Below are 19169 nucleotides of genomic sequence, written 5' to 3' on the forward strand. Positions count from 1 at the left end.
ACTTTTTATAAATTGTTTAGTTTTAATAGAAAAAAAGAGAGCCTTCTCAAATCCCCGATGCTGTGTTTTTAGATCATTGCATGTTTATTGTCCATGTTATGATGGCTACTATTATGGGGAATGCAATTTCGGGATGGCCGTGTATTTCACAAAAGTAGTAGCTAAATTTTCAACATATTTCAAAAATCGTTTTTACACTCTTTTGGTCTAATTTTTTTTATATCTTTCATAGAGCAAAAATATGTTTAATTACCTTTTTTCACATCATACCTCAATGATGTATAATTGTATAAGAGTAATGAAGTCCTTCACAATTTTCATCCACTATTGCTGTATATTATACATTATACCATAGATTTCATTTTTAATTATTCAATGAGCTATCGTTTTTGGATTCGAAAATAAATTTCTTTTCGAAATCAGTAGCATAATGACAATGTATTAAGGATTCATTTTTCAGTCCTCGGTAGATTCTGAATTCAGAAATCTATACATTTTTTTCATAGAAGTCTCTCAAATTTCGACCATGAAAGAATAAAATTACTAAATATTGATATAATTTCCATATTACAGATATATCATTCAAACCATTTTTCATGGATTCAATTGATTGCCGGTATTTTTCTGAGGATAGAGATATTATATGCGGTAATATTCACAATTTTAAGCCTTATCAATTCATAGACGGGAAAATGTTTGGTATCGCAAGTGTACTTGAAGAGCATGGTTACAAGCTCATATCAGAAATTGGTAGCGGCAAATTTTCACATTGCTATCTCTGCAAAAGCATCAAATACGAACTTGAATTTGTTGCAAAGGTAATTCCAGGCTGCAGTGATGACATACAAAATGTCTTAGAGATGGAAGTACAATCAAAACTCGCCCATTCTAACATTGTTAACATTTATGATAAGTTTATCGAATTTAATTATTGTGTACTCATCCTTGAATACTGCAATAATGGTAATCTTTCAAGCTTATTTAAACTTAGTAAGGAGTCAGATCCATTTGTAATTCAATGCATTGCTTGCCAAATTTTAGATGTTCTTGCTTTTGCTCATGACGAAGGTATGCAACATTTTGGTCTTAATCCAAACAACATTTTTGTCGATAAGTTCAACATAGTAAAGATCTCTGACTTTGGAATTGATCAGATTTTATCCCTAAATTCCACATCTTATCAACATAACAGACCCATTGAGTACTTAGCACCGGAGATTTTCACAAATATCCCTTACAATCAAGGAAAGATCAATTCTTATGAATACGATGCTAACAAGGCCGATATTTGGGCTTTTGGTGTGATTCTATACCAGCTTGTCAACGAAGGCAAGCTTCCATTCCCAGGACCTTCATTTATCTCTATGTACTCACAGATAATGAGAGGAGAAATTGAACTTCCAGAAGATATCCCACTCGAGATCAAGACGGTTATTATGCATTCCTTAGACTTAAATGTTCAGACAAGATGGTCTGCCAAGCAACTCAGGGATTATTTGAGCAGTTCTCCAAAATCATCTCCAAGTACTAAGACAGTCCGCTTCTCTAGATCAAACAGAAGATCTCTTCCAGGTAATGGGCTAGTTGCACCTCCATTCCACATTCAAGCTGTTTTAAGAAACAAGTACAGGAAGAATTCTGTTTGAATTGAAATATTGTTTAATATTTCCTATTTAGTATATTATATAAAGTGTTTTTTATTGTATATATTAACTGAATTGAATGTTTTTGCTTCTTCAATTACAAATATTGTTTTGAAAATTTAATCATCGAACTAAATTGTTGTAATTTCAAAGCATTTTATAGGATAACAGTATTTTTACAAAAATATGAGCTATACTTCCAGCCAATTTCGCTTATTTAGTAATGTTTATTTGTAAACATTTTGATAGTCAGTAAACCTTTGATTAATTTATAAAAAATAAACACAGAAATTTTACAATTTTAGTTAAATCTTGCATTTCCATTTTTAGAAATGTGTCCAATGATACTAACATCTTCATCGTCATCATGATATGATACGAACTCCTCTTCAACGCCAGAAGACAATGCTGTTCCGAAGAAATCTATACGATTGATGGCTAAACAAGGTGGATATCCTGGGCAGCGCTCATCTTGTATAAGACGAACATATTTTGCAACGTAATACTTTTCAAATTGGAATGTAGCTTCTTTGCAGTCTCTCATCTTCGCATCTTTAGCAATAGAATGAACTGTTGTCCAAGTTTGGTTATCATTCGAAATCTGAATTGACCAACTGTATAAACAGCAGTAAGCACATCCATAATATGTATCATCGCAGCAGCAACCTTCGTCGCAACAGCCAGCACGAATTAAATATCCATTAAATTTGAATTCGTGATTTTCTACATAAAACGTAATGAATGGGTGATCATCGTAATTTAGTGGGCAATTGGAACACCAGTCGTATAGCTTATCAAACGGATAAATTGCGTATTCTGGCTTTGTTAAACGCTTTGTGCCATTAACATATTGATAAGAGTTGCCACTGACACTAAAATTAACTATTTTTTTATCATATATTTTTGCGAATATCCCTTCTTCGCCAGAATAAACAAGAGAAATTAGAAAACTCAAAGTCATTGTCACTTTTAATTCCACTCGTAAGTATTATAAACTATCCCATGATCATGATGTGAAATCAATAGGAATCTTATTCCCAATTCAAATTGATAAAAATATTTTACCAAATGAGAAAATAATTTCCAAAATTATCGGATATCGATCCAAATATCCACAGACTCTATTTTGTTAAGAGCTGTTGTTTGATTAAAAAGCAGCGAAATTAATTCGATCATGTTTCAAAAAAATAAATATTTTATAAACAAACAAAAAAATAAACAATACAAATATCCGCTTAGAAGTCACCATTGAGGAATCTTTCATCTTCATCATAGTTCATTTGATCCATTGGTTCGAACGTTCCATCCTCATTATCCATTTCTAACTCTTGTTCAATGTTAACTATATCATCTGTATCATCAACTATGTGCATTTCAGTCATTGTATGTCCAGGATCCGAATCGAAGCTGACTGTCTCTTCAAAAGTAGAGCTTGTTGATGTTTCATCATGAGATTTTCTATATAATGTAATGCCAATCAAAGCTAAACAGAAAATGGATGCAATAACAATGGCTGATATAAGAATTACAGTTGATGATTTCATGGAGTTTGCGTGTGTATTATCTTCAACATATATGACGGTGATGTATGTAACATTTGTTATGATATAAATTGATGTTGGAACAACATAAAAAGTGACTTGAGAAACAAATGTTGTTCGTACGTATGATGAATTAATCAGTGTTTCGAAGTATGATGATGTATCTTCTTCAACTGTTGATGATGTCGTATTGGTAAGAGTGTACTCTGTGATGTTCGTTTCAATGAGGGTGGATGATGAACTCATTGTTAACGTGCTTGTCAAAACTGTTGTCAATGTTGTTGTTGTTGACATTGTTTCATTTGACTTAAGTGTTGGAGGTGGAGTTGATGGAAAAAGAGTAAAATGAGGTGTTGAAAATGCTGTATTAAATGGAGTAGAATGAGCTGTGGAAAATACTGTATCAAATGGAGTTATCCCAGGCGTCATATGAGCCGTACTAAATGGTGTTTCGAATACTGTAACAAATGGAGTTTCAAAAGCTGTTAAGAATGGAGTTTCAATGGCTGTTAGGAATGGAGTATCAAAAGCCGTTTCATAAGCTGTTAGGAATGGAGTTTCATAAGCTGTTATGAATGGAGTCTCAATAGCTGTTGAAGAAGGAGTGTCAACCGGTGTTTCAAAAGCTGTTTTGAATAGAGTGTCAAATGCTGTTTTGAATTCTGTTAGGAATGGAGTTTTAGAAGCTGTTGAAAATGGTGTTTCAGCAGCAGTTGTAGAAGCAGTAGAATAAGGAGTTTCAAAAGCAGTTGAAAAAGGAGTTTCAGCAGCAGTCGTAAAAATAGTAGAAAATGGTGTTTCAGAAGCAGTAGAAAATGGAGTTTCATGCGGTGTTGGGGAAATAGTATCTTTGTAAACTGTGGTTACCTTTTTCTCATAATTTGTGGTTGTTGAGAATCCTGTTTGCGGTGTTTGTTTCGGCAATCTTGTAATAGGAGTTGCAACATATGTATAAATAGTAGGGGAGGGAACACTACTTGTTTCTATATCCGGGCTGGTGGTTGGATTGCTAGTTTCTGCATAGCTATTTTTCTGGTAATTTTCAGTTAATGCTGGAGAATTGTCGCATTCTGTACCAGGAATATGTTGGATTGATCCTTTTCCAATAATGCGAGTTGAAATATCCCAGTCTTGTAAACAGTCATAAACTAAGTACCAAAAAATAGCATTTTCCTGATCATTAAATAGCATTACATCAACACCTATATTTTTCTCACTTGCACCAAAGTTTCCTCCATTAACCATCTTATTATTATAAAATTTGCAAATTTGACCGGGCACGATTTGGCACACGTATAAAAATTAAAGATCTGTACTATAAGACAGGTACAGCATGAAAGCACATGGTCTAAATAGTGGATACCATGAGTTTCAGCTTAATATAATATTTTGGTAAGATATATAAGATAATGTTTGGATAAAATTTTTGGAATTAAGCTTTAATATATATATGATCATATAGACCTATAGCTATACTATACATATATAATGTGTTTTTAGAAATATTGCATAGTTTTTATGTTGAGAGATTTTATATGTTTTTTTATGATAAGATTAGTTCATTTTCATTATAGGCACGTGTATATGCAGGGCAAGGTAGATGATTCTATGAATGTTTAAATGCGATATATGTAGTATTTAAAAAAGATTGAATTTTATTAAAATTGTTTGAACAAATAAACTGTAATAGTAATATGAGTGTAAGGTATATTTATGATTGATATACGTATTATGTTTGAATTTCTGTTTTTTGAGATTCGGCATAACTTATAAAACAAAAGTTTTATAAGATATGTATCGTAATGTAATTTATTGAGGGGGACTTTCGTATTTCAATAAAGAAAAGGTCTGCTTTCCATATCTTTTGAATGGAAGTTTCAAAAAGTTTTGAGACTCCCACTCAAAAGATAAGGAAAACAGACCTTTCCTTGAAGGTCTTTCGTAGAATGAACGATAAAGTATATTATCTTTTGTTTTTGAGTCTGGTCATATTTATGATTCGAAGGCCAGACTCAAAAACAAATGATAATATACTTTTGTGTGATCGTATTTGTAAATTTGCGATTTACATTGTTTAAAACTTGTTTTTTCAGGTAACGTCAAAATTCATCGACGTTACCTGAAAAAACAAGTTTTAAACAATGTAAATATCGAATGGCAGCCACATATTTATATGTGGCTGCCATTATTTTGAATTTTAGCGCATTTCTGAGGATGTTGAAATGTGGCCGCCTATCTAATAGAGATAAGCGGCCACTGTAATATAATTTTATGTTTAACGGCCCTATTTGAGTTTGTTCATAAACTCAAATAGGGCCGGGAGTGGGTTGATGATGAGATAGGAAGACCCACTCCATTTTACGTTTAAAAAAGTGACTTTTCGAAAATTTGGGAGTGCAAGTTTACGAAAAGAGCTTACAGGTGTATTCCTATCGTATATTTATTACACCTGTAAGCTCATATCATTACAAAACTATGAACTGTTAAATTTTATTCTCATATTCTTTCTAAAAATCTCAAAATAATAACCTTCTCTGCTTTACTCTTATAATTCATTGTTAATTATATATAAAGATTTTTTATATTCCATCTTTTTCATAGTAAAATTGTATTTTTTCAATCTATTTTCACAAATTTGATTTTTTTTTGAATATTTTTATTTAATTTTATGATAATTTATTCTATTATCATTATATAATCAAATTATTCATTTTTATTTTTTAATTTTTGAATACATACGATAATTTTTAATTCAATTTTTAAACGAATGTTTTGATGGGACGAGCTTACTGAGTATAGGCTCATCCCATCAAAACATTCCCTTAAAAACTCTGGCCTTCATCGAGGCCAGAGTTCACAATTCATCAGCTCAGAGCCAAGTTCCTCGACGGTCGTCCTCATTAGGCACGATCCGAGAGGAACTTGGCTCTGAATGAAATCCATAAGCTCTGGCCTCAGGAAATGCCAGAGCTTCGCAAACAATCCTCGGGGCCGGTTTCCTCAAAGACCGCCCTGATTCGGGGCGGCCGGAGAGGAATCCAGTCCCGAGAGAACGTCCATTCGAAGCTCTGGCCTTTCCCGAGGCCAGAGCTTGTAAATACAATTCGCAAGGCCGATTTTGAGGGAGATCGTCCACATCATCGACGATCTCCTCTCATCTCGGCCCTGCAAGAAAGAAATATACAGGCTCTGGCCCTAGCACAGGCCAGGGCTTCGCTTACATTCCCCAGGGCCGGTTTTCCCAAATGCCGCCCTTATACCGGGCGGCAGGAACGAAATCCGGCCCTGGGAAATAGGAAATACGAAGCTCTGACCTATGGTTAGGTCAGAGCCTGGAAAATACCCATTCTCAACTCTCCTAGATCTCATGCAAACCAGAAAGACAGGAAGGAAGCTCTTTCTCAAAGTAAGAACTTCCTTCTTGTCTTTCTGGTATTGAATGAAGTGGTTTTTGTAAATACTGTCATTCCTTTCACGAAGATCAGGAGATTCATGAAAAGTCACGGCAAGTGCATTCTGGCATCACAGATGCACTTGCCGTGACCTATAATTGCAAGTGTCTGCTGCTTCAGTCAAAGGAAGCAGCAGACACTCGCAATTCGAAACAGAGTTCGCCCGAAAGACCGGGAAGGGGGTCCTTTCTCAAGGTCAGGGCCCCCTTCTCGGCTTTTTGGTAATCTGGAGTGAAATATCATTTATATAATTTTTTTACTTATATTTGTCACTTTTATAAACGTAAAATGGAGTGGGTCTTCCTATCTCATCATCAACCCACTCCCGGCCCTATTTGAGTTTATGAACAAACTCAAATAGGGCCGTTAAACATAAAATTATATTACAGTGGCCGCCTATCTCTATTAGATAGGCGGCCACATTTCAACATCCTCAGAAATGCGCTAAAATTCAAAATAATGGCAGCCACATATAAATATGTGGCTGCCATTCGATATTTACATTGTTTAAAACTTGTTTTTTCAGGTAACGTCGATGAATTTTGACGTTACCTGAAAAAACAAGTTTTAAACAATGTAAATCGCAAATTTACAAATACGATCACACAAAAGTATATTATCATTTGTTTTTGAGTCTGGCCTTCGAATCATAAATATGACCAGACTCAAAAACAAAAGATAATATACTTTATCGTTCATTCTACGAAAGACCTTCAAGGAAAGGTCTGTTTTCCTTATCTTTTGAGTGGGAGTCTCAAAACTTTTTGAAACTTCCATTCAAAAGATATGGAAAGCAGACCTTTTCTTTATTGAAATACGAAAGTCCCCCTCAATAAATTACATTACGATACATATCTTATAAAACTTTTGTTTTATAAGTTATGCCGAATCTCAAAATACAGAAGTGCACATATAAAATATACGAACTTACGATATGCATGAGATGGATAAACCATACACATGCTTCTACTCTTTTGGTTTTGAAAATTAAATAAAATTTTTCTTATATACAAATTATTACGCCATTTTACTACTATCACTCATATATACACTAGTATATAAAGTGATCTATCATTATATCACTGAACTTTAGGTTTAATAATTTTAAATAAATTCTCAAAATCCTATCCTATTTCTATATTCTGCTTCAGCGCACATAGTATATAGTATACCAAATTCATATCCTTAATATTACATTCAAATTCCAAATTTGACCAAATTATATAATATAAAATATCTTACACTTTTGATATCTGACTAAAATAAGTATCAAATATTCATATATAGGAAACATACAATTGAATACTATAATTATTCCAAAAATTGTAAGAATATGAGATTATGCAATCTTATGCAACATCAAGTTGGATTCAATCTTGATATATGTTAATGCCTAGGGGTAGTACTGATATTTCACCATAGGCATTATAGGTCTATCTATAACAGAAAAAAAGTGCCAACTCGGGGCAGTGGAAATGATTTTCCCGAGTTGGCGCTCCTCACCTTGCGCTCTTATTATAGATCAATATAGGTCTCACATAACATCTCCTGTTGTTGCTAAAGCTTCCAAACTCAATATAGAGCTCATCTACGTTCCAAAGTCTGGTACTGACAAATACCAGCCTCTTGATAGGCGTGTATTCGGAGCTGTGAAGGCAAAGTATGCAATGAAAGTTGCTGATCGCATCTTTGAGAATTCGACTCCTATCTCCAAACCAGAAGCTGCTTCCTGCTTTATCCGAGCATGGAACACAGTCAGTTTAGCCACATTGATAACTGCTTGGCGCATTCCAGGTTCAAACCTAGACAATTTCGATCAAGAAACTCTAGGAGCGCAAGCAGATGAAAGCGATGATGAAAATTCCTCTAGTGATGGTGAATTTGAGGAGGATGACGAGCCTTATTCCGATAATGAAGATGATGACGATTACCATCAATAAACAAATAATTATGCTTTGTTTAACGATTTTTTGATTTCGAGATTTGATCATTTTTTTAAAAAATCAAATTAGCAAAGCAACATATAAAATAATTAATAGCCTACTATTAAGCATTTTATATCTTCAATGATTGGCTATGCATAAAAAATCTCATAATATGAAAAACAAAAGTGAGTTATAATACGGTGTAAACAAGGTTATTTGCTTATAAAATGGATCTACATCAATTTTGTACTATGATTTATGTTAAATGATGTTTAAATACCAAATTTTTGATTTGATTTCAAGAAAACAAACTGGTATTTGGACGTTGCAATAATAAAAGAAACTTATTTGTGTATCTAGTTTGGATTCTTTATACTAAAACAATCTGGTATGCATTAGTAAGTTCTGCATGATCAAAAATTTGCTCAATAAAGAATAATACGGTTTCTATATTAGTGTAATAACTGCATGTACAATGAAGTTACATTTTCCTGAAAAGAAAGATTCTTTTGCCCTTGAAATATCCAAATTTTGTATTTAATGAGATAAAAATTCTTTAAATTTTAGTTATCATTTAATATCTTGCATTGCTAGGTTGTATTGGTAATAATGATTTGTTTGTATTTGTAAAATTCGCAATGAGAAAGCTGATAAATTGATTTCACTGTTCCATTAAAGTCATTTCAAGAGCCTTGTACCGATAAACTAGCCTTGTACTGCCATTTTATGGTGATGTAAAGTATTCAAAAAATTTGCAATGTAAACCATTACATGGCAGAAACTTTAAAATAAACAAAAACATGACACTTAGTACAGGGGCTTTTTGGCTGGTGAAGTCAGATAAAACGTGGCTCAAGTGCTCGTTTAAAATTAAAAATGGAATTTCTCACAGTCAAATTTCTTGGTAGACAACAAAAGTTTATCATCAATTGTCGCGCCGAAGGTATGACATATAGTCAAACTAAGCTTGCATGGGAGGAAGAATACCCAGATCTCGGAACTTTAACATCCAATCTCATTGCTACTGCACTTAAAAGAGCTGCATTAGGTCTATACTGGGAAAAAGGGAATCATGGCGGTGCAGATCCATACCTATGCGAGCGTGATCAGCTCACTTTAAAAGAAATTATCGAAGATTCTGCTTACAAAGGTGAAGCTCTAGAAGCAGCTGACATTATTGACGAGGCGTTCAAGTTGAAAGAGCTCAGAAGAGATTATGGTTACAGATTCCTTCTTGAGATTAATTGTCCTACTCTTGCAGAAGAAGTTATCAATACTCTTGGTGGTGATGATGTATCGAGACCTTATGTTAACCATATTTTACAGCAATTGCATTGCAAGCTTAAGGCATGCCAAGAGATTGAAGAATCAAGATACATGGCGTGTGAACCAAGAATTATCGAAGAATTCTACGATAAACATCGTGAAACAATCGAAAGTACTCCAGAGGAGTTGATTTTTAGTATCGATGAAACATTCATAAACAAATTTAAGAAGAAGAAAGTTGCATTACCTGAGGAGATAGAGCATATGATCGCCAAAGGAATTCCAAACTTTCCGCACATTACAGCTTTATGCGGATGCTCAATGACAGGCAAATCTGTCCCACCTCTCTTTGTTCTCCCATGTATTGCAGAACTACCTAGAGAACTGAAAGTATTCCAGCGCGAAAGACATTGTTGGTTTACTTCTACGCCAAAAGGCTGGGTGAACAGAAGTGTATTCTTATTGTATTGCATTTTCTTCATCGAGTGGCTTAACTTTGAACGCCAAAGAATGCCAGAAGATATACGTGACAAGCCTGCTCTCATTGTGTGTGATGGACACTCCAGCCGCGAGAATCCTCTGGCATTGTTCCTTTTGGCAAGTGCCAACATCAAATTAATTGTTCTTCCCGCACATACAACACACATTTTACAAGTATTTGATGTTGGCATTGCCAAAAGATTAAAGTCCAAATTCACGGATTATCTGAGAGATTACATTAAGGCACCGAAGCAAGAGTTCAACAGCAATGCTGCAATGATGCGCTACGCCATTATCTACTCATTTATTAGCGCATGGCAAGAATCAGTATCATTAAGAACGGTTCAAAATGCTGCTGCCGCCTGCGGTCTTTGCCCTTGTTCTGTAGAAGCTCTCAAACATAATAAGTATGTTCGTGAATTGACTCCTGCAGAAAAAGAATTGCAAGAGAAAAGAAATTACCGTAATCGAAATCGTTTTAACATCAATGGTGAAGAATTGACGACGATGGACATGATTTGCGCAATTTCTGACAATATTAAGAAGAATTCTGCAAATCACAGATTTTGCAGGAAGCCAGAACAAGACACCAAGGAACGTTTCTACTTTTGGATTACAAACTATCTTGATCCCAGCACTGAGTTGTTGACAAAACTCCCTAATATGCCAGGTTATAGTCCAAATGATTAGGAAAATTTTCCAATTCTCCACCAAAAATTTTTTAATAAAATATTATTTTACGGCATTGCCCGTTACTTTTTTTCGGTACAAGGCTAATATCACGGTATAACCCCCCTGAAAAGACTTTAAAAAAAAGATAATCGTTTTTCTCAGAATTTTTACACAAATAAAAATAAATAATATATATTATTTTAACTAGATGCATTGATTTACTTGCATTTTTTCATAAAATAAAGCATATTTTATAAAAAAATTTTTCAATCTGTAAACTGTTCACAAAACCATTTTGCATGGTATAAAAAGGAGTCTAAGAAAAAAGTATAAAAATTAATGAAGAATATAAGTAATGTTTACAAGTAGTCAGCAAATATGGATAAAAAAATTTCAAGCTAAGTCGGATAATTTCAATGTTTCGTAATTATGTAATAATTACAATGCCTATAACATTGGTCTAAATCAAATCCAATTAAAAACCATAGATTTTGTAAAAAATGAGATTTAATGCAAATATTTTCGCCGTTATTCAAAGATTAAGAGTTGTGGTTTGGTGCCGAGGTTTATTTATGCTTGAAGTTTATTGTTGTTATAACATTTTTAGATGAAAGTTCTTTTTTGCGTAGATGCGATTTGAATTTTTTGAAAACTTTGAGTTTTTTCGCGCCTATAATGAGCACTTTCAACAAAAATTGTTTGGAATTGCATACAAATGAGTTTGGCCTTAAAATTGTCGATAGTGTCTGCATAACCATGGATATGCTCGATCAAATGAGGAGCAAAAAGGTCCAAAAAAGGGGCTTTTTGCAAGATTTTCACTCTCGAGCCTTTATATTTTAATATACCGGCACTGTATTTTATCAAAGATTTAAGTGCCTTTATAGAAGCATATACTGTTCTACCATAAAAAAATATAATAATCGTTTATCTCAGAAATTTTATGGGGGGTGGTAAAAGAAAAGCAAATCTGGGTAAATTACAAAAATTCAATTTACTTTACTAATTTGAAAGGTTGATCGATAGATTCTTGAAACATTGATAAAATCCCTGTGATGTATTAGATGTATAAATTTTTTGTATTAATCTAAAAAAAGATATTGAAAAATCATATGAATGCATAGCATTAATAATGAAACAAATATATGATTAAATAACTAAATCACAATAAAATTCAATGCCTAACAAATAAAATATTCTCTGAAAAATATAACTTATCATTTGATCTTATTATCTAATGTATATAAATTACTATTGAAATCATGATATAAAATAATAGTTGATAATATCTTAATATTTTGATAGGAAAATATTAAGCAATCAAGAATAAATAAGATTTTCTTTGGAAGAAATTATAAATAATTCTCTTTTTGAGAAAGAAGAAATTCGATACTCACAATTTTTCAATATTTTCACAATTTTATCTTCTAACACAAAAATAAAATGGTTTTCATTATTGTCAATGGATATGAAAAGAAGTAAATATTGAATACACTGTAATCTGTTGCACATACTTTTATTAAAATTATGGTTGAATTCTGGTTTTCCATGAATGATTTTTTATCAAACTTCGAGATTTTCGAGCCAAAAGTTCATATCACGATTCCTTGTTATTTGTTCGATTAATATGTCTTCTATATGATCATAACGGAAGTGGTTTGAAAAATAAAAGTGACATTTCAAAGGCAGTAAGATGAATGACATCAAAGATCAAAGAGAAAGAACTATTTAAATTCTCGAACGGACATTATGTCTGCATATTTATTATAGATATTGGTTCTAACAAGCTATGTTCATAAAAATTATAATATATTCATGTTCATTTTCTCCAAATTCACAGTATACAAGGTCTGATTGTTACATATTTTGATCTTTGTATAGCAAACATCGATTTGTCTGAAAACGGATCCTTGTTATTTTATAACTATTCAATTCATTATGAACTAACATGGATGAGCATTAAATGTATCAATTTAGAGATTTATATTGTTAATTAATTATAACATCTTATTGAATTGAATTTTAGACTTTTTATATCAAGTCTTTTATTTTCTTTAACATGATTATATCTTTTTGGTATTATCTGAATATATTTCTTCATAGCTTTCTGTTTTTGACTATAATTTTGACTATAATTTTTTATAAGAAAGTAATATGATTCATTAAAAATGTCCCAATATGTATTAAGATTCTTATTTAGTTGATTTAATGATTTGAAACATATTGAATGAAACTTCCAAATCTGTTTTTTAAATAATTACCCTTATTTAACCTTAATAGACAAGTTTCTTTCATACTATAATTCTCTTATAGGATATCATTTCATTTTCTTGTTAAAGATTATTATAAAATTATGTATTTTTCATTAATTTCTTGATGACTCATTTTTGCATCATATTTCCTAAAATTGCCATATCATATAAATTTCTTATTATGATGTTTTTGTTTGTAATTCCTCTCTTTATGATTTCAAAGGATTTTGAATTAAAATAATGAGCTTGATGTTTGTTAATACTTTTGATTAATGCACTAAGAGTAGCAATTTACTATGATTTCATTTTACATCAGATTATTCAATCGTCTTTCAATTAAAATAATTGGGAGTAAAAACCTAATAAATGAATTAAGCACTGATTAAAGTAAGATTTGGTTCCAATGGTCGTAAATTAACATCATTCAAAGTTTGATTTCAAACTGCGTCATATTAAATTTTTGAAAGAAAGAAGAATATTTTTGAAAGAAAGTTATTGTATTATATTTCATGTTAGCTATCCTGACTCATCTTTCAGCATCCTATGAACGATATGGTGTTGCTATTAATGAACTTCTTGATAGCGCTGTAACAGAAAACTTCAATTTTTATGAATGCCAGTTTACTGGAATAGGAACATTAACAACTCCATCTACAATCAATCTTTATAGAGGATCAGCCAACTGCGGAGTCAATATGGTTGCCTGTGTGTTTTCATTCTGCCAAGCAAAAGATGGCGGTGCATTTAGCCTATGGGATTACATGGACTGCAATGTCAAACTTATTTGCGCATATGGTTGTAAAGCAGCTAATAGTGGTGGATGCTGTGTAATAAAATTAGCATCATCATTCAACGCTTCTCATATCTCAGCTGTTAGTTGCGAAAGTGCCTGCAAAAATTTCTTCTTTTCAGGTGTCCATTTGTCTCAAACCTGAACATATCATCTTGCAAAGCTACAAGAAGATTAATAAGTGACTGGAGCTACGGAAATCTCTACATTAACAACAATCAAGCGTCAGCATTTTCATATTCAACAATGAAAGACAATACTACCCCATGTTCAACAATCTACAATGATTATCTTTCAGCTGAAAACAATCTTCATCACTTCAATGTCATATCAAATTCGATTACCGACTATGGATTAATTTACAATTACTATGGAGGAACCTATGGTATTGTAAAAATCACAGATACAGTCATAAGAGGCAATTACCTTAACTCCAAGTCTGTTTTTGAGGGAGTTGGAGGCCCAATTCTTGTTGCCGGAAATGTATTTGTAGATACAATAGCCACCCATGGATCAGTAACTCTTAATGGATATTTTATTGCTAATGATGCTCAGGAAACTACGTATATGTTCTATGAATCTGGATTATGCGATGCAATTATTCCATATCCTATGAGAACGACGCCTCCAATGACTCCAAATGAAACTCCAATACAAACTCCACAAGAAACTCAGAAGCAAGACCCTGTCCAAGATCCAACGGAAGAATCAACTACAAATTCAAAAATAATTTCATCTGGTGAAAGCAACCAAAACTCATCACAAGGTTCGAAGTTAATTCTTGGATTCTTGACTCAAAAGCAATTTTATATTTGCATCGGAATAATTTGTGGACTAGTTCTAATAATTTTAGTTCTTATCTTTGTAATTCATAGACTAAGGAACAAATCTGAAACAAATTCCATATCAGAATACTCTTATAGCATGCCAGAAGAGCAAGCTCAGCCCACAGAGCCATTTAATTCAACAAATAGCAACACACATGAAAATCCACTGTTCATTAAATCGGAGCAACCAGATGATGTGTTTGCAAATGATTTTGAAGATGTTAGTTTCAATGATTTCAATTCAGATTCGACGAAAGCATCTGATATTGAAGATTCTGCGCCAGAAATAACTAAAAAACCTAGTAATGATCAAGATGCTACCGATGAAGCCCCAAATAAAGTTTATATTTAGTTGTGATCAAAATGTTTGAAATAAAAGTTAATTTTAGTTTTTAATTGAGTTTACTTGGTTCCCAATGGATATATTGGTTACTCATAAGAAATCATGATATTTGTTCTAATTTAACGGTTTTTTCATTTAAAAATGAGTCAAAAATAATTTGGATCATTTTGTATCATATTAAAGCTAGTATGTTAAGACTGAGAAAAACAGATTCGAAATTAGAGAAGGTTATATTATTGAGAAAATTTGTATTCCCTCACAAATTTCATTATATATTGGCCGTTATCGAGAAATGACTAAAAAGGCATCTCCTGATACCAAATTAAAGTTAGAAACAGTGTTTCATTATTACGCCAATTTGCATCATCGGTACTTAAAAATTTAAAAAATATTAACTTCATAGATATCAATTAATCAAGTACTTTAAGAAAATGAATTTCAAAAGAACAATTTAATATGACACGAGAACGAATAATTTGGCAGCTTATTTCAAAATGTTTGTTATCTTCTTCGTGAGCTTTGCTAAATCGAAAGAGTATAATGGAATAATAGAAAACAAAATTAATGAAGCATGTAATGGGAATTATATCTTCTATGAATGCATATTTAGAAATCTTGGTACTTATGATTCAAGCTCGGCACTTTATCTACATGATGGTCAAAACAGTCAAAGTGTTACTCTCTACCGTACTACATTTGATAGCTGTAAAGCTAATCAAGGAGGTGCGTTTAGCTTTACAGGTAATTATAATCTTCAAGTGATGTTTGTATGTATTTACAAAACAAGCACGAATGACAAAGCAGGTTTATGGTATGTTGAAATGAATACTCAACCACAATTTGAATATGTATCGTGCTTTGACTCAACAACTCTATGTCAAACAAGTTTATTTGGCTCAAAAAGTCCATCAATTAAAAATATGAATGTTTCTAAATGTAGCGCAACATTCTCCAAGACAATTTTTTACTGGAGTTACGGTGTCATGTATACAAATTGCAATTCCCCAATAAATATGAGCTTTACAAACTTCGAAGGATGCTACAGTCCTGATGGAATGATATATAACTATAAATCAAGTGGAGAATATTCGATACAGTACTGCACTTTTAGAAATAACAAAGTAACTGATTACTCGTTTATCTATTGTGAAGATTGCCGTGGTAATATGGAGATTTCGGATTCATATTTCTTTGGAAATGATTTGAATTCAAAAGGTTATTTTACAGGTCAAAAGTCAATAATTAATTTAGTTACAAATGTTTTTGTAGATTCAAAAACGCACAAATGGTCGGTAACAACGAAGGGAATGATCTATACCAAATCATTTGAAATGCCCAATTATCAATTTTTCCAGAGTGACAATTGTTATGCCCAGAATTTCTTCCCTTTGAATCCAACTCCTTTTGAGACCGCATTTGAAACACCATTTATTACTCTTGCTCTAACACCATTGATCACTCCAAATGTTACTCCTCTATCAACTCCTTTTGGAACACCATTTATTACGTTAAATAAAACTCCTTTAAATACCCCATTCAATACGGCAGAGAATACTGCAGCAAGCACCCATGAAATGACTCCTTATGATACAATTTCATCAACTGCAAATGTTACACCATTTATTTCCCCTTATGTTACTCCTCTACAAACAATTGAAGAAACAGCTATTCAAACAGCTATGAATACACCTTATGATACTGCATTCCAGACTCCATTCAATACCGAAATAGAGACTAATAGTTTTACTCCTTTTGAAACAGTTATTACCACACCTGAAGAAACTATTAAAGATACACCAATTGAATCTCCTAAATTAACAGTTTTTGAAACTCCATTCGAAACCGTTATTTACACACCAGATGAGACAAATAAATTTACACCATTTGTCTCACCTGATCTAACAGCATTTGAAACTCCATTTGAAACTGCTGTGAAAACACAGATTGAAACTCCATTTGTTTCATCCAACATAACTCCATTTGATACGCCATTTTTATCACCACAAATAACTGTATTTGAAACTCCTTTTGATACAGTTGAATATTCACAAAATGAAACACCATTTTTGTCACCAGAAAAAACTGCCTTTGAAACTCCATGTGGATCAAATGTAATAACTCCATATGAAACTCCATTCACTTCTCCAGTAACTACAATATTTTAAACACCAATGGGCACAGCAGAATATACCAAAATAGAAACTCCTTTTGAAACTAATTTGAACACTCCAGAATTAACAGTTCATGAGACTCCTTTTGAAACTAATTTGAACACTCCAGAATTAACAGTTCATGAGACTCCTTTTGAAACTAATTTGAACACTCCAGAATTAACAGTACTTGAAACTCCTTTTGCAACCAAGTCCATAGAAACTACTAAAGAAATACCATATTTATCACCTGTCTATACTCCCCTAACAGCACCATCTCATGAATCTAATCTAATAGATACTAAGATAGAAATCACCAATACAGATTCATCTGAACCTTCATCTCCTATAATATCCGAAAAATCAAATAGGACATATGTAGAAAATGGAGAAAATGCCAAGTCAACAAAAGGAAAATCTAGTATTTTGATAATTGTTATTGTTTCTCTTATTCTTGCATTGATCATTATCACTGCAATTATTCTCTATGTTATTTGCAGGAAGAAAGAAGAAACAGCCGAAACAGAATCATCAATGACGGATGAGATGGAAGAAACAGTAATAAGCACTCAAGTTAACACAAATGAAGAATTTGCTACCTATGATTGTTATATACGAAAACGATAAAAACGGCTTGACAGAAAAGTGATAACTTTACGTGTCAAAAATAGAAAAAGTGACATTTTATTCGTAATATTAAAATGAATCATCATAATCTTCTTCATAAGGGTCTTCATAATCTTCTTGATATTCTTCTTCATAATTTACTTCGTATTCTTCTTCTTCATTACTATCTTCTTCTATTTCAACCGGATTCGCCTTATTTTCTTCTTCTTCAACTTCCTCGCCTTCTTTTTCCCATTCATCTTCTTCGATTCCTTGGAGCTCTGGCATCTCATTGGCCATAAGTGAACCTGGAAGAAAATCTTGAGAGACTCCATCCACAATCCATTTTGCCGGCATTCCCCTCTTCCAAATTGGAAGTTTCTTCCCCATTTCAGATGGGCTATAGTGAATTTGTTTTCCATTCACATAATGAGTTGGTAATGCTAGATGAGGTTTAGCATTATAGTACTCAACCCATTGTTGAATCTTTGCCCATGACAACTCTCTGCTCTCTATGTTAGGCCACAAGCGCTCGATTTTCCCATTTTGGTATGGGCAATGGGGGACAATATATACATTATTGATCCCCCGAACCCTCATAGCCTTTAGGAACTCGCCTTTATTCTCGCCGCCATTATCGGACCAAATTGTATGTGGTGGTCCATAACGGGCTATTGCTCTCTTAATTACTTTCACTGTTTGGCTAGCATGTTTTGACGAAAGATGGTGCCATTCTATGATGAGCCTTGTGCAGTCATCAATCACAGCATAAAGAATCTGACTTCTCTTTTTGCCAAGAAAGTGGATATCAACGTGCCATATTTGGTTAGGAAAGGCAGCTAAGTATCTTGTCTTTCCTTTTGGCCGATAGGGTCCCCTTGGACGTGCCAAGCCTAGCTCTCTAAAAGCTCTTTCTACCATATGTCTTGAGGGGGGATGTGGAAGAGGGTTTGTAAGATATTTAATGTTCCTCAGCTCAGATGGAAATGATAATGGAGACTCTTCAATCATAAGTCCGGAAGGAATTGTGGAAGAAATTTGATTCAGGGGCTTAAAACGTTCAATAGCGGAGAACCATGCTTGGGTAGGCGTTGGCTGTGGAACAATACCCGTCTTCATGTCCAAAAATGCCTCAAAATGAGATTTGGCATATTCGATATCTTTATTTATTTGGTTATAGGCGGAGATTATTCCAAGATGGCCATGCTGCTCAATTAGGTTT

The 19169-nt window shown here is 33.0% G+C and overlaps 9 protein-coding genes across 9 annotated transcripts, besides 2 other annotated features; 6 read left to right on the forward strand and 3 right to left on the reverse strand.

The window, feature by feature from the left end:
• Window positions 1-692: 692 nt before the first annotated feature.
• Window positions 693-1646, forward strand: TVAGG3_0459160 (protein serine/threonine kinase protein; the record flags this gene model as incomplete). The annotated part of the gene is made up of 1 exon (XM_001330477.2): window positions 693-1646. The coding sequence occupies one exon, from the start codon at window positions 693-695 to the stop codon at window positions 1644-1646; it is 954 nt and encodes a 317-aa protein (XP_001330512.2).
• A 298-nt stretch (window positions 1647-1944) lies between these two features.
• On the reverse strand, window positions 1945-2604 carry TVAGG3_0459170 (galactose-binding domain-like family; the record flags this gene model as incomplete). The annotated part of the gene is made up of 1 exon (XM_001330479.1): window positions 1945-2604. One exon carries the CDS (start codon window positions 2602-2604, stop codon window positions 1945-1947), a length of 660 nt encoding a protein of 219 aa, XP_001330514.1.
• A 270-nt stretch (window positions 2605-2874) lies between these two features.
• TVAGG3_0459180 (bifunctional inhibitor/lipid-transfer protein/seed storage 2s albumin superfamily protein family) lies at window positions 2875-4472 on the reverse strand (the record flags this gene model as incomplete). The annotated part of the gene is made up of 1 exon (XM_001330480.1): window positions 2879-4429. The coding sequence occupies one exon, from the start codon at window positions 4427-4429 to the stop codon at window positions 2879-2881; it is 1551 nt and encodes a 516-aa protein (XP_001330515.1).
• A 3639-nt stretch (window positions 4473-8111) lies between these two features.
• TVAGG3_0459190 (DDE endonuclease family) lies at window positions 8112-8576 on the forward strand (the record flags this gene model as incomplete). The annotated part of the gene is made up of 1 exon (XM_001330481.1): window positions 8112-8576. One exon carries the CDS (start codon window positions 8112-8114, stop codon window positions 8574-8576), a length of 465 nt encoding a protein of 154 aa, XP_001330516.1.
• An 861-nt stretch (window positions 8577-9437) lies between these two features.
• TVAGG3_0459200 (DDE endonuclease family) lies at window positions 9438-10997 on the forward strand (the record flags this gene model as incomplete). Its single annotated transcript, XM_001330482.2, has 1 exon — window positions 9438-10997. The coding sequence occupies one exon, from the start codon at window positions 9438-9440 to the stop codon at window positions 10995-10997; it is 1560 nt and encodes a 519-aa protein (XP_001330517.2).
• A 2743-nt stretch (window positions 10998-13740) lies between these two features.
• TVAGG3_0459220 (uncharacterized protein) lies at window positions 13741-14166 on the forward strand (the record flags this gene model as incomplete). The annotated part of the gene is made up of 1 exon (XM_001330483.1): window positions 13741-14166. One exon carries the CDS (start codon window positions 13741-13743, stop codon window positions 14164-14166), a length of 426 nt encoding a protein of 141 aa, XP_001330518.1.
• Window positions 14167-14267: 101 nt separating this feature from the next.
• Window positions 14268-15200, forward strand: TVAGG3_0459210 (bifunctional inhibitor/lipid-transfer protein/seed storage 2s albumin superfamily protein family; the record flags this gene model as incomplete). Its single annotated transcript, XM_001330484.1, has 1 exon — window positions 14268-15200. One exon carries the CDS (start codon window positions 14268-14270, stop codon window positions 15198-15200), a length of 933 nt encoding a protein of 310 aa, XP_001330519.1.
• Window positions 15201-15685: 485 nt separating this feature from the next.
• TVAGG3_0459230 (bifunctional inhibitor/lipid-transfer protein/seed storage 2s albumin superfamily protein family) lies at window positions 15686-17356 on the forward strand (the record flags this gene model as incomplete). Its single annotated transcript, XM_001330485.1, has 1 exon — window positions 15686-17356. The coding sequence occupies one exon, from the start codon at window positions 15686-15688 to the stop codon at window positions 17354-17356; it is 1671 nt and encodes a 556-aa protein (XP_001330520.1).
• A 591-nt stretch (window positions 17357-17947) lies between these two features.
• Window positions 17948-18013: a mobile genetic element.
• A 24-nt stretch (window positions 18014-18037) lies between these two features.
• On the reverse strand, window positions 18038-18868 carry TVAGG3_0459260 (ribonuclease H-like family; the record flags this gene model as incomplete). The annotated part of the gene is made up of 1 exon (XM_051234981.1): window positions 18038-18868. One exon carries the CDS (start codon window positions 18866-18868, stop codon window positions 18038-18040), a length of 831 nt encoding a protein of 276 aa, XP_051092805.1.
• Window positions 18038-19058: a mobile genetic element.
• Window positions 19059-19169: the final 111 nt, after the last annotated feature.

The sequence above is a fragment of the Trichomonas vaginalis genome, chromosome II (assembly GCF_026262505.1).
Source record: "Trichomonas vaginalis G3 chromosome II, whole genome shotgun sequence".
Taxonomy (NCBI): Eukaryota; Parabasalia; order Trichomonadida; family Trichomonadidae; genus Trichomonas; species Trichomonas vaginalis.